The sequence below is a fragment of the Myiozetetes cayanensis genome, unplaced genomic scaffold (assembly GCF_022539395.1).
Source record: "Myiozetetes cayanensis isolate MyiCay16 unplaced genomic scaffold, myiCay2020 scf3, whole genome shotgun sequence".
Taxonomy (NCBI): Eukaryota; Metazoa; Chordata; class Aves; order Passeriformes; family Tyrannidae; genus Myiozetetes; species Myiozetetes cayanensis.
In genome coordinates this window covers 48,228,777-48,242,962 of record NW_026087521.1, presented here as the reverse complement: position 1 = coordinate 48,242,962, position 14,186 = coordinate 48,228,777, and the positions used below count along the sequence as shown (strand labels likewise).

General features: G+C 42.4%; 3 protein-coding genes across 3 annotated transcripts; 1 reads left to right on the top strand and 2 right to left on the bottom strand.

The window, feature by feature from the left end:
• Positions 1-2,659: 2,659 nt before the first annotated feature.
• Positions 2,660-3,456, bottom strand: LOC126644727 (histone H2B 1/2/3/4/6). Its single transcript, XM_050324409.1, has one exon. The coding sequence runs from the start codon at positions 3,124-3,126 to the stop codon at positions 2,746-2,748; it is 381 nt and encodes a 126-aa protein (XP_050180366.1). The 5' UTR covers positions 3,127-3,456; the 3' UTR covers positions 2,660-2,745.
• On the top strand, positions 3,414-3,865 carry LOC126644726 (histone H2A-IV). The gene has a single exon (XM_050324408.1). The coding sequence runs from the start codon at positions 3,476-3,478 to the stop codon at positions 3,863-3,865; it is 390 nt and encodes a 129-aa protein (XP_050180365.1). The 5' UTR covers positions 3,414-3,475.
• Positions 3,866-4,021: 156 nt separating this feature from the next.
• LOC126644724 (histone H1.01) lies at positions 4,022-5,568 on the bottom strand. Its single transcript, XM_050324407.1, has one exon. It carries the CDS (start codon positions 5,546-5,548, stop codon positions 4,889-4,891), a length of 660 nt encoding a protein of 219 aa, XP_050180364.1. The 5' UTR covers positions 5,549-5,568; the 3' UTR covers positions 4,022-4,888.
• Positions 5,569-14,186: the final 8,618 nt, after the last annotated feature.

Below are 14,186 nucleotides of genomic sequence, written 5' to 3'. Positions count from 1 at the left end.
AAAAATAAGACATGGGAAATTTTGTACTGGTTGTATTTTTCTTCAGTATTATTTATTGCTGGTCATTCACTACAGTACTAAACTGTAATGTAACTCTGGTAATTTAAGATGACAAAAATTTGTGATGACATGAAAAAAGTATTTTGACAAGAGTGTTTGCATACGCAAATGCCAATATACCCATATTTCAGTTAATGTGAATCAAGAGGTATTTTGAAGGCAGACATGGAGGGTAGATAAAAATACAACATGAAGGGCCTGTTTAAAGATTATGCACTCTAGCACATCCCAGTTTGAGAATTGTTAGGATTAATAGCCTTGCTTAGCACTGGAATCTCAACAAGTTGAAGCCTTAGGGCACAAGAGCTGATAAGAGCCTAAACTTCTTGATAAAATAATGCCACAAACACAGAACAAGTTAAAATTGGCAAGATTGAAGCAGAATGAAGAAAGACCATGGAAATAACATGAGAATGAAATAACTTCAGAAGACGATTAGCCCAGTGACCAAGAAAATCAGTAAGAAATCAAGGGAACACCAAGAAGAACCAAATTATTGCATTTGGGGACTGGGTGATGAGTGGTACAGGTATAATTTGGGTTGCAATCTGGTGCAGAGGTTTCCTCTTTGGAGACACAGCTCTAGCTGCTCTGCATGTTGGGTAAATAAACATTTACTCAGTGTATTGGAAACATCTTCAATTGGGAACCTAGGGCAGGAACCCTTTAGAGGTGGCATGTATATAGTTCCTACATGGTCTAAGTGGAAGCACCATAATTCCTGCTATACCAGGACAATGTATTTGAATACTATCCTCTTACTGTTGCTGGTGATCTCATCTCTGTAGAGTGGATTTAAGAATATAAACAGCGCTGTTTTTAACTAAACAGGAAAGAACAGCAAAGAGCATGAATGATGGAAGAATAAGCTGCCACATGATTTCATATTCACGCTCTATATATGTGTGAATATATGTATATTCACACTATTTGCATTATTTCATTTGAATGTTTTGAATGTTTGAAAGTTCATGTCCTCCTGTGGCATGAAATCAAGTTGGTTATTTTTACTGAGTTTAAATCCTACTACTTTTACCTTTGGTGAAAAGAACAAGCACAAAAAGTTTCCAAGGTAGTTGCTTTTTTGTCAGTTCAGAGACTTTTTTCTCAGCACTGTTAGAAAAATAAGGGTTGTGTTACAATCAGATCTGATGTCAAATGCTATGTTGACATTATAGTCCCCTAATATTGCCTTATCATTCATACTGAAGTTGAAGGGACCAATCACAGCACCATTTTATTTTCTTGAGTAAAGAGTTTCATGGGCCTAGAAACAATTTCCCATACTGAAGCAATCTATTAAAAAATACCTAAAATTTCTATGGCAGCTGTGTTAATGAAGTGTGCAACCTGGAGTATATAAAGACAGGAAAGGAAAAATGAATGCTTATGAGCTGAGAGTCCAAAAGGCACTACCAAGCTCCTATTTTAACTTAGGTAACAGGGCTGCCCTGTGATAGCTATATTTTGAACAGGGGTGTTTTTACATGACTGCTTATAGAGAATAGTAGCCACTGTAATATTCTTCTGGTTATTATCATCATGTTAAACATGAACACATTTATGTGCTCATATGATGTGATCCTTCTCTAGAGTCCTTTTCTAGTAAGCCAGGTACCCTTATAAAAGAGGTATAAGGGTATATATATATTTATATATAACTAGAGACTGGAATATATCACGTTTTAATAATCTTTTTAGGCATTGGACATACACAGAGGCCCAGAATATGCAACCTGTGTTCCAGAGTTTGCAGTAAAGCACTTGGTGATCAGATGCCTAAATGCCATTTTGAGCTGCTGAAGAAGGATATGGAATATAGAGGATGCCAATTCCCACTGGATATCTGAAATCCAATCTGAGACATCCCCAAAAACCTTCTAGCTGAAATTAACTTTGATTTAGATAATAGGTATCAGATTTGAGAGACCTGGTGTCTGTCTCGTTACCTGTACTACCAAACAACATGCAGTCAGTACTAGAGAGTTGGACTATTGTGATTCTGTAGTCCCTCTATGAATTCAGTACCTTCAGAAGTACACAACACATACTTAAAATTCAGGATTATTCAGACCCAGTTGCAAAGTGGTAATGGATGTGATCTACATCTATGATAGCATTAAATTATCCAACAGTGTGATGGAGTGATTAAAAAAGCCTGCAGTTTGAGCCTGATAAGTAACAATATGATAAACTCTGAGAGCAAATATGTATAAAAAAATTGAATTTTACATATTTTTTTTTTAGTTGCAAGGGGAATCCAAAGCAGTCATAGGGAAAAGATAGGCAAGTTACTGTAAAATTCACATGAATAGTGTAATAATTAAGACAACCACTGAAGATCCTTTTATCAGTGAAGTATTGCTCACACATAATGCGATATTAAAAGTAGCAAGAGAACTATAAATTAAAAAAAAAGTGGTATCACCTTGAGAAAAATTAAAAATGCCTCTAGTTATAGTGATTTATTGCCAGATTAGTTTATGTTCAATGACACATAAAACTGAAAACCAGTATGTTATCAAAACTGGCCGTAAGGGGCATGCCCAAAGCCCCCCAAACTGCAAGATAACGTTCCACACTAGAAAAGTAAAAAGTGTTCTCAGTTGACTGTCAGCCCTTTTCTTGAAAAATTGTGTGGCTCTTAAAAGAGCCTTTGGGTTAAACAGTATTTCTAGCAGGTATTTACTTGGAGCTGGTGTACTTGGTGACAGCCTTGGTGCCCTCGGACACGGCGTGCTTGGCCAGCTCGCCGGGCAGCAGCAGCCGCACGGCCGTCTGGATCTCCCGCGACGTGATGGTGGAGCGCTTGTTGTAGTGCGCCAGGCGCGACGCCTCGCCGGCGATGCGCTCGAAGATGTCGTTGACGAAGGAGTTCATGATGCCCATGGCCTTGGACGAGATGCCCGTGTCGGGGTGCACCTGCTTCAGCACCTTGTACACGTAGATGGAGTAGCTCTCCTTGCGGCTCTTCTTGCGCTTCTTGTCGCCCTTCTTCTGCGTCTTGGTCACCGCCTTCTTGGAGCCTTTCTTAGGCGCGGGCGCGGATTTGGCCGGCTCGGGCATGGCTGCGAACTCGCGATTATCGCCAACTAACTAAGCCGCTCCAAGTCCAGCCAGGAGGCGAAATGACGGATACCGGCTCCGTGCCACCTATTTATAGCCCCCTTATGCAAATGAGAGCATCAGTCTTCCTCACTCTCATTGGTCAAAAGACAAGGCGACATCATTCCCCAATACCCTGGTTTTATTGGTCAGAATTCGATTCGCCTCCTCATTGGCTGCCCACACGAGACCTACTTCTCAGCCTATCAGCGCAGGGACGAGGTACTAAAGCGGGGCTGTGGTCGGGGTGCGCCGTCTGCCCGCTCCGTCCTGCTGCGGGTTCTTCTTAGCGGCGAGCGAGCCAGGGAAGATGTCCGGTCGCGGGAAGCAGGGCGGGAAGGCGCGGGCTAAGGCCAAGTCGCGCTCGTCGCGGGCCGGGCTGCAGTTCCCCGTGGGCCGCGTGCACCGCCTGCTGCGCAAGGGCAACTACGCCGAGCGGGTGGGCGCCGGCGCGCCCGTGTACCTGGCGGCCGTGCTGGAGTACCTGACGGCCGAGATCCTGGAGCTGGCGGGCAACGCGGCCCGCGACAACAAGAAGACGCGCATCATCCCCCGCCACCTGCAGCTCGCCATCCGCAACGACGAGGAGCTCAACAAGCTGCTGGGCAAGGTGACGATCGCGCAGGGCGGCGTGCTGCCCAACATCCAGGCCGTGCTGCTACCCAAGAAGACCGACAGCCACAAGGCCAAAGCCAAGTAAACACAAAGGAAAAGCGGCACGTTGTCTTTTCCGGTGAAAATAATCCAAAGGCTCTTTTCAGAGCCACCCACAAAATCATAAGAGAGCTCAGTTATCCATACCACGGTTATGCCGATTTATATTAATCACTCAACCCGTGTTTTGTCTTTTTCCAAATTTATTAACAGCATTTTTGGCTTGGTGATAGTAGCAACGCTTTCCAGGTTTTCGTTAACAAAGGCGTGCCAAAACGTCCTCCCCATGCAAGTTCTTCCTCGTATGGGATGTTTTTCGTTTAGTTCTTATGTCAGAGAACATGGGAACACTATTCGTTGAGAGTTCCCGTCCCTCCCCCATCTTCCGCCTTTTTCTTCTCCGAGAGTGGCTGACACAGTTCCAGAGATAAGAGGCGTAATGTTTGCTGAGGGAGGGGGAAGAGGCAGCGGGCCGGGCTCTCCGCTGGCCAATCCTTGGTCAGGGCGGTCTTTTTCAATACTCTAGGCTTTCTTTCTCAGTGGGAACAAAAGGATTGGGAGAGCTCAGGGCTATTTTTGTGTCAGTAAAGAAAGCCTCCCCTCCTCCCCCAGATACACAAAAGCATTTAAGGAGACACCTTAAGAGAAATAATACAATAGATTAGACATGGCTCAGTAGTAGCGTGCCTGGCAATTGCATTATTCTGTTACAAAATACATCTTTAAAAAAAACATACATCCTTTTTTTTATCAAATCATTATAAAACATTGCTTAACATTGCTTCCTGGTAGTCAAACTAATTACTCTGAGGAAAAAAAAAAGTCTACACTTCCCTAAAGCCGCCGCGTTATACCGTGCTCGTTAGCATTTCTTTCGGTAATCCTAGGGAGAAAAAAAAAAAAAAAAAAAGACACAATTGACCTCTTGACGACTTACGAATTACTGGATCCCTGCTGCAGGTTATGGACGACCTCGGTGCCTCAGCTCCCTTAGGGAAAGTGTGGGTGGCTCTTAAAAGAGCCGTTGGATAACAAAATATGCAGAGCAGAACTCTTCTGGTATTATAATTTACTTCTTCTTCGGCGCCGCCTTCTTCGCCTTGGCCGCTTTGGGCTTGGCTGCCTTAGGCTTGGCTGCTTTGGGCTTCACTGCTTTTGCCTTGGCCGGGCTTTTCGCTGCCTTCTTGGGGCGGCCTGGCTTTGCGGCTTTCTTGGGGCTCTTGGCTGCTTTCTTGGCCGCTGCGGCCGCGGGCTTCTTAGCCTTCTTGGGGCTCTTCTTCACGGCCGCTGCTTTCTTGGGCTTCTTGGCGGCGCTGGCCGGCTTCTTAGCCGCCGGCTTCTTGGGCTTGGCTGCAGGCGCCCTTTTCTTGGGAGCTTTTTCTTTTACTTCTCCAGGCTTCTTGTTGAGACGAAAAGAGCCGGAGGCGCCGGTGCCCTTGGTCTGCACCAGGGTGCCTTTGCTGACGAGGCTCTTGAGCCCCAGCTTGATGCGGCTGTTGTTCTTCTCCACATCGTAGCCGCCGGCGGCCAGCGCCTTCTTGAGCGCGGCGAGGGAGAGCCCCTTGCGCTCCTTGGAGGCGGACACGGCCTTGGTGATGAGCTCGGTGACGCTGGGCCCCGCGGGCTTGCGGGCTTTGGAAGCGCCCGTCGCTTTCTTCGGCTTCTTGGCGGCGGCCTTGGCGCCGGGCGCGGGCGCATCGGGAGCGGCGGCGGGAGCGGTCTCGGACATCGCGGCGGAGTCCTCTGCGGAGCAGGCGAACACAATTGGGCTGGCGCGGGTCAGATGCTCGTATTTTTAGAGTGGAGCCGCGCGGTGATTGGTGCGTTGCAGAGCCCGCCCCGCTGCACGGCCGGGGAGCCCTTCGGTGTGCTCGATTTGTGTTTCTTTGGACTAACAAAAGTGTATTTTCCTCGGAATTTCTGCCACCAAATCGCCCCATTTCCCCGGTGAGGGAGGAGAAGAGCAGGTACTTGCGTTCGGGAGAGTTTGCAGCGGCAAACACGCGGTTTGAGTTAAAGGAGAGGCGATAAATCCCGTGTGCTGCTGCTGGAGAGACCTCTGAAGAGAGAAACTTTTGTTTTTCCTTGCAAATTAAAAATTTCCTTTTGACATAAATGTTACAGCAACAACTCAGTCTGATTCTTTAGAGGGTTTTCTTGAGGTCAAAGTTGAAATCTGCCGATTTAAAGCTATTTTGACAGTTTAAACTGATTTTGAAGAGGAGGAAGTAACACAAACTCTTCTTTCAGCTCTGAATATGGATTAAGAACCAGTTCCTTTGGCCATGTGTTTTACCTCTTAAAACGCTAAAGTCTAGTGAAATAGTGTCTCGTACAGCCTCCTATTGCACTTTTTATAGAAACATAAGCAATTTATTAATATCTAGAGATTTATGAACACACAGTTGGCTTATTTTGACGTCCTGGAATTTCAGTACAAGGGAGGGAAAGTTACTGTGCTGCCTTGTGTGAGGTGTTTTCTTTTTGTTTGTTTTTATATGAATTTTTGTACCGATTATTAAGTAAATCAAGCTATTTACTTTTCATGTTGCATTTTAGTTTCAAGTAAATAGTCATCTGATATCTGATGTTACAAAACTGCAGCTTTGTAGAAGAAAACAATCTTCTAAACTTCTGGTGATATTTATGGAAATTATCTTTGTTTCTCTGGTAATTGAAGATGTGCAAGGACTAGCATAGCAGTTTAGTAATTATGCTCTTTCTCCCCAAAGAGTGTTATCGTGTTATGTATTTTCTCTAATAGTAGAAAATTTTAAAACTATATTGCTGTTTGGATTTTTCTTACACATCTCACAGAATATGTATACACAAAGGTTTACCTTATACCAGTTCTGAATCCTCTTCCCACTCTAAATACAACCCACCTAATTATTCCTCATGCATTTTACAGCAATTACTGAAATAAGGAAATGCTTTCATGACAAAAACTAGAGCACTTTGAGATAATCTGAGTTTTAACAAGGGGAGAGGTAGGCCATAGGTCATTCATAAAGAACCAGGAAGGATTCAATCAATACTGGTATCTGGTGGAATATAGGGTAATATAACAGAACAGAGCTCTGGGGGAATATTTCATTAATCTGTAACTGATTAGGAAAAAAAAGCATATTATCATTACCTTTTGTCGTTATTTAAGAATTATAAAGATTAAACTACAGCTCAACCCTTTGGTATTACCAGATATAACACATAATGTGAATACAATATTTAAGTGCGCATTAGCAATCAAAAATTCAGATTGTATGAATAGGTAATCTTAGCTAACTGTAATTCTATTCCCATCTCATGCTTTTATCTACAGTGGCAGTTTTGTAAATACTAAAAATGTATATAAGATGAAAGATTTTAGTTTGCTGTAAAATTGTGTTTCAGACAATGTGAAACTATGAATAAATGCAATGAAGGGAAAAATTGTGACCTCCACCACGTAAGAATGAAATAGCAGAAAAAAACATTGCAGAAAAAGTGCACCTGAGTTCTGCAATGCCTCAATGGGAACGTAATTTAGAAAAGAGCTAATCAAATTGTGACTTTCAAGGTTCTCTTTGTTAATACTATGTAACATAAAATAAGGATACGGGGATTAAATAAATTGGAGTTGATGTGGATATTGCAGATATATCTTCAGAAATTATCAAAATTTAAGTAAAATATGTATATTTTTTAAGCCTTTAGCCTGTATATGTTTATAAACAAATGATCAAAACTTTCCTTTGATCTGACTGCATAGTGTAATAAAGCAGTAACTGCTGTGAAGATATGAAATTTAACAATTGTTTAGAGACTTCATAGAGTATAGACAGAGGAAAAGCATAGACTGTGAGTGACATATCAACAAAATGAAAAACTCCTTTTGCTTATTTTTGTTATTTTGAACACAATTACTTCAGTAACCTTTGCTGGAGGAATTGTAAATGCTTAAGCTCTCACTTGTGGCTTCACAGAGTTTTGATTCACATTTATTAGGGGCTGAAATTGAGGTGGCTAAAATGGTCACTATCCCAATTTTCTACCTGGCTTTTCTCCCAGCAGTTGCTACCCTTTTCCCATTCCCAAGAAGGACCACTAAATATATGTATATCAGCTTCTGATCCATCAGTTACAATCTAGTATCTTAAAATAAATTGAAGTTTCAAAAATTTTATGACACGGAGAGAAGTTTGGATCTTTTTTTTAATGGTTTTGCATCAAAGACATAAAATAACTTTAGTAATGTAGATTTTCTGGTTGAAACATATATTTTTCTCTATGTGAAAAAATGTATTTAGGAACAATATTTTGGAAAGTTCAGGTGTATTTGGCAATTTTAAAAAGAGCTGCTCCACAATCTATGCAGATAGTTCAGATAAAATGAACAGATGTACTCAGATAAAGGAAAAATGTGGTGAAGGATTACCTAAAAGGTAGGAATAAGAGTTTCACCTCCAGCTGAGCAAATAAGTAAGGTAAATAATCCTGATTTAGATATAGGATATTGTAGAAAAATTTCATTAAGATGACACCATATAGACTGTTACATGCAGTTTGATTTTCCCAATAGGACTGGAGGGAAACAGAGTTCATCATTCACTAAAAGAGAAGGAAAGTAATATCAGGATCTTCAGAGATACTTTTGGAGAAAACACCACTGTAATGCCTACTTTGTATGAGTAACTTCAATCCTACTCACCTCATGGGCACCCCAGCAGGACACACTACATCACAAACCTGCAAAAGATTGCAATCTGAGCCCTCCCTGCATGTCGCTTCCCTGCAGATACCCAGGTCTGTCCAACCTTTGCAGTTATATATTAAGACCTCTTGGCATAAGCAAGGAGACACATAAGCCACAGCCAAGGATTGGCACTACACCTGAGAACTATCAAACATTCCCATCTCCATTTTAGGACCTGCCAATACTTGTTCCTAAGAAAATAAGCTCTGGGTAATATTTAAATATGTTTGCAATAATGAGAGGGAGCACAGTAGTTGTTGTTCTCAAACAATTTTGTTAGGAGGCATTAATGTGAGAGCAGCCACACAAATGTGGTTAATGGGCTGCTCTACCTGCTGTAGGTGAGCGCTGTGGTCAGTCCTTCTCGGACAGCTGGAGGAAGTACAGCTGTTACATCTGGGCACCACAGTTCCTCTCCTTGCTTCAAATGGCAGTTTCCAGAGAGATTTAGGTGAGGGCCTTTATATTAAGTGCTGCACTCAGGATTACACGTTCCACAGGAAAGAGGTGTAAATGCTCCCTGCAATTGTGATTACACTCCTATTTCAGTGTTACACCCATGCCTTACTTGCCCTCAGTGACTTCATCCTTCATCTGAGTTACAAATGTAATGACTTGTGTGATCCAACCAGCCAGCACAGTTTAGCAACTTTTAACACGTAGCTAAGGAATTTTAAAGTGATACCTACCAAACCGAAAACTTGTAGCAGCAAAAACAAGTCTCTGCCTTCTTAATGTTAATGTTGCCGCTGCTGCTGCTGCTGTTGAAGCTCCTAAGTGAACTGAGGCCTTTTAAATTCAGAGTATGGATAAGCATCTGTAGTGAGCAGGACAAAATAGGGCAGGGCGATAGATGACTGTCCTTCTGGACTCAGCTTCCTGGAATGTTCTACACTCCTCCCTGTACCTTTGATTAAGGGTTGGGGCACCTATTGAGGCCTCCTGTCTTCATTGCCATGGCATGTCATTTGGCAATTGAAAATTTATAGTCCAAAACCTGGATGTGTCTGTAGTTAGAAGGCACTAGGAAGGATATTTTTCCTGGGAAAGCAAAAAAACCAACCAAACAAACAAACAAAAAACCAAACCAAAACAAAAAACCACAAACAAACAAAACCACTGAAAAAACCCCCTCCAAAACCAAAAAAAAAAAAAAAACCCCACACCAAAAACAACACCCCAAAAAAACCAAAAAAACCCAACCCCAAAAGAAACAAAAAAACCCAAACAAGCAAAAAACAACCAGCAAAAATGCAGGGAGCCAAAACCCTTTGAGAACAGCTCATTAGGAAAAAAATTTTTTTTACTATGTGTGAGTTTATAAAATTAACACATTTTTACTTTTCTCACACACAATGAAAAGGTTTTCAGTCAGTCATATATCAAAGAATAGAATTATTTATATCTTAATGTAATTTGGTCTTCTAAAACTAACCCAAGACATTTGACAAACTCTGTTCTAGACCACCCTAGCACGGTATGTAGTCATCATTGAGTGATTGAGGACACCTCAGGCCCTGAGACAAAGTATCCATGAAAGGTCAGCAAAAAGAACAGAAGCTCCATCAGCTATGGCTCCCCCTAAATCGAGGGGAGTCTCATCCTGAATCGAGAGTGCCTTGCTTTCACCAAGGAGGGATTGCCACCACTGTCCTTTCATAGCAGCCTCTCCATCAGCACTGAATCCTGGCTGCTCAGACCAGTGAGCAGCTCTCATGGAGCTGAGCAACTCACTCTTCCTCTCCACAACACCCCAACACTTCTGCATGCTTTCTGCCCTCCACTCTCTCCTATTTGTTTGCCAGTGCTGTCTGTGACTTCTGGTAAGAGGGAGGGAGCAACATGGGCAGCCTAAATGTCTTTTCCCTCTCCAACCAGAAATATGTTTGCTACTATGAGGGACAAAGTGTCCCTGGACACAGAGTTCATGTGCAGCTGATCTACCATATGCCATCTTCTGGCTGTTTACCCCCCAAATGCTGATGTGACATGCTTACAGGTACATTTGTGTTGGCAGGCAACCCTTTTTTTTTTTTGCCACACAGGCAGTGGTGGTGGCACCCAGACACAATGTAGGCTGGACTTTAGCTGACAGTTAGAGCCAAAGCACTGTCACACACTAGGCAAAGGTGCTCTCAAATGATGCTGCCTTGAGATCAGTGTTTACAGAGCCATTGTACTGTCTACTCTTTTATATGGGTCCGAATCATGGGTCATTTACCGCCACCACTTGCGTCTCTTAGAAGGCTTTCCATCAGCGCTGCCTCCGTACAATTCTAAACATCCACTGGACGGATGATGTGACCAACATGTCTGTCCTTGAACAGGCAGCAGTCACGAGCATTGAGGCCATGCTGCTGAGAACACAGCTGTGCTGGGCAGGGCACGTCTCCAGGATGCAGGACTACCGCCTCCCTAAGATCGTGCTCTTTGGGGAACTTGCCACTGGCTGCCACAAGAGAGGAGCCCCGAAGAGGAGATCCAAGGACTGCCTGAAACAATCCCTCAGCCTTGGCCATATCGATCACCACCATTTGTCTACCCTGGCCTCCAATCGTGAGCCCTGGAGACAGACACACCATCTATAACGCTGCTGCTGCTTTTGAGAACACACGGAGGATCACTCTCGAGGAGAAAAGACAACGCAGAAAGAATCGCGTCTCGTCGATATCACCTGGGGAGTCTTTCTGCTGTGCCTTCTGCGACCGGACTTGTCTATCTCACATTGGCCTTTTTAGCCATCAGCGCGCTTGTAGCAAGCGTGGGTAGAGCGCTTCTCAAATCTTTGTTCGCGAAGCCTAGCCATGATGACAGGTGAAGCAGGTACCAGCTCTACATAAGGCTGTTTGTGCCATCTTTCTAGAGAAGGAGTATTTAAAGTAGCTTTGGGTGCCAGCTATATAGGTTAGCTGTCTTCCCATGGAAGGGAACAGGAAAGTTTTGAACAGTTGTTCACTGTGTAAGTTATTGTTGTGTTGTAGCTTATGGTTTTACAGTACATGCTTTGGTGCCATGCAGTCCATGATCTGGTGCCAGAGCAGCACTATCCCAGGTTAATGTATCATCCAGACTGCCAGGGGCAATAGAAGGCCTGACTGCTGCCTGAATTTCCCCACAATATATAAATGAGGACAGTCACTCAGCACTCCTGCTATCAGACAGTTGTGAAGTCAGGAATCTGGCTTCACAAGCTCATGAGCCTGTATGTATAGAGTTTGGGAACATTCAGGAAGAATCGGCTTCTCCTATTTTGCCTATAACTTGCCTTGTATGATCTGGTCCCAGAAGGGATTGGCTTCCATAATGAATATATTAAAGCTAAACCTTGGTCTTCCTGACACAGGTTTTTTTCTGCTTTGGAACTGAAAATGCAATCACGATTTCATTGATTTGGATTTGATATGAGGAAAAGAATAATAAATTTAACTTTTGTGTGCTATTTGAGGTTAGTAGTTTGTAACGCCTTATATTTAATTGTATCGTCAACCAAACTAGCACACAAGGTCAGCACTGAACAGTCAGGAACAGGGATCACCTAGCATCCAGCTGTATAGACGTGGTGGTAAGTAAAGAAAAAACAGCTGGGGTTTTGGGTTTGCCCAAACTGCAATAGCAGACACACACAAGGAAACTTTATAGCCCAAATTATGCAAAGCTGTTGAGAAAAGGGCCTGCTGATCAATAAGGTGAACATTTGAGTAATTCTGATATTAATTGTCCAGATCTAATGTATGTTCATTTTAATAAACAACTTCCTTGGGGGAAAAAAAAGATATGGGGGAGGGGAAGAACCAAAACTTAAATGGAGGCAGAAGTGTGATCTGTCCTTGTTTTATTACTCTTTAGAAGAAAATAGGCCTTGATGTGCTTGAGTACATGGAAAAACTTTCAAGGGTTATCACTGTCAGCCACATCAATGGATGAAGACAGGAAATTTTGTTTGCATCTGACACTAATAAAAAAAAAAAAAGGAGGTTCTTAATCTTGAAATCTCTTTGGGTTTTGACTTTTTTTTTTTTTTAATTTTGCAACATATGCTTGTTGTCCTTATGTGGAGAATGATCTTAGCTCTGGTTTGGTATTTTGGTGGGCTTGTTTGTTTGTTTGTTTTGTTTACCTCCTCCCTAGGGTAGCAGGGTTACCTGGTTATAGTCCTTTGTAAAGCTGAAGGACACACTAGCTCTACTGGGCTAGTGTTGGGAATACATAAGTCTGGGAGAGGTCAGAGAAGGAATACACAGTGTACTAGAACTTGTTTCTGCAGTTATTAATATCATCAGGGATCCAGAGTGCAGAGAAATTAATGGGCAATATAAGCAAGACAGCCTTGATATTCTGTTGTCCTTTGAATTGCATTCTGGACACATGATCATAACACTGGAAAACCTGAGTAATTCACAGGAAACTTCAGCCTGTGCCAATATCCCAACTGTGACAGACGCCAGTAAATAAAGATGGTAAGAACGATATCTGTTAATCTCATCAAAATGGTCCCTTAGGTGCTAGTGATTTGTAGGCCAGGGATTCACTGAGCCAGAGGGGATGTCTTTGAACTGGGGAGCCTTGAAGGGATTTTTTTCTTTGTGTTTAGCAGTTGCTTTTTCTAGACAAAAGATCTCTCATTTTTCATGCTTTAAGATTTTGCTTTAGCATTACAAATCATAAAAAGTCAAGGTATAGATACAGTGGGAGTGGTACATGGACAATTGAGTGATGGATGTGCATATTACATGGAGTATATCCCTTTCATAGAGGAGAATCTCATTAATACATGATGAATTGTCCTCAGTGTGTGTGTTATAAAATGGTGCTGGAAAACATGCATGAAGTGGAACAAAATGGCAACCAGCAAAGAGAGTGAACTGAATCCCCTTTCCTGTACCTGAAGAGAGAAGAAAATATATGTGAAGCAAAGTGAATGAAAATTCATTTGAAAGAAGAGATACAAAGGAATCATGAGTATTCAGGGCCAGGCTGTTATTCTCTTACATAAAATATCTGAGCTGAAAGATGCTGCAGAGGAATTACTTCACGGTTACATTTTTAGACCCCACTCTGATGGGCCTAGCCTCCTGGAGTCATTATGACTGAGGCAGAAAAAAATACCAGAATCAACAAGACAAAGGGTTGCCAGAATTCACAGAGATCTCCCCCAGTCCTTCATCTTGAAGAGCTTTCCTCTGTCTGTGTGTGAATAGTCATGTGTGTATTTGGCCATGATGAACACAGGCAAATCCTCCATATTGGAATTATGTTAATTTCATAGCCCCAGTGGGCCTTTAGCTACAAAATGAAGGACTGCAAGGATAGCCAGCAGAAATGAGGTATGGATTTAAAAGTCAGAATGACTGATTTTTCAAGTCTTGAAGTCATACCAAAATAATGCAGAGAAATGTTATCTCTTGCAACGTACACTTGTGAGAACATATTATATGAAAGAAATAGTATCCACTAATAATTGTGCCAAGCCTTTAAAAACATGCACATGGCTGACATAGCCAGTTTTGATTAATTTTCATCCAGTCAATAGCAGTGACCTTAACAGAAATATAATGCTTTTTGTAAGTCACCAGGATGTCTGGGATTTAATATGAAGAAGCACTAGAGACACAGGATAGAAAATAAACGGTCT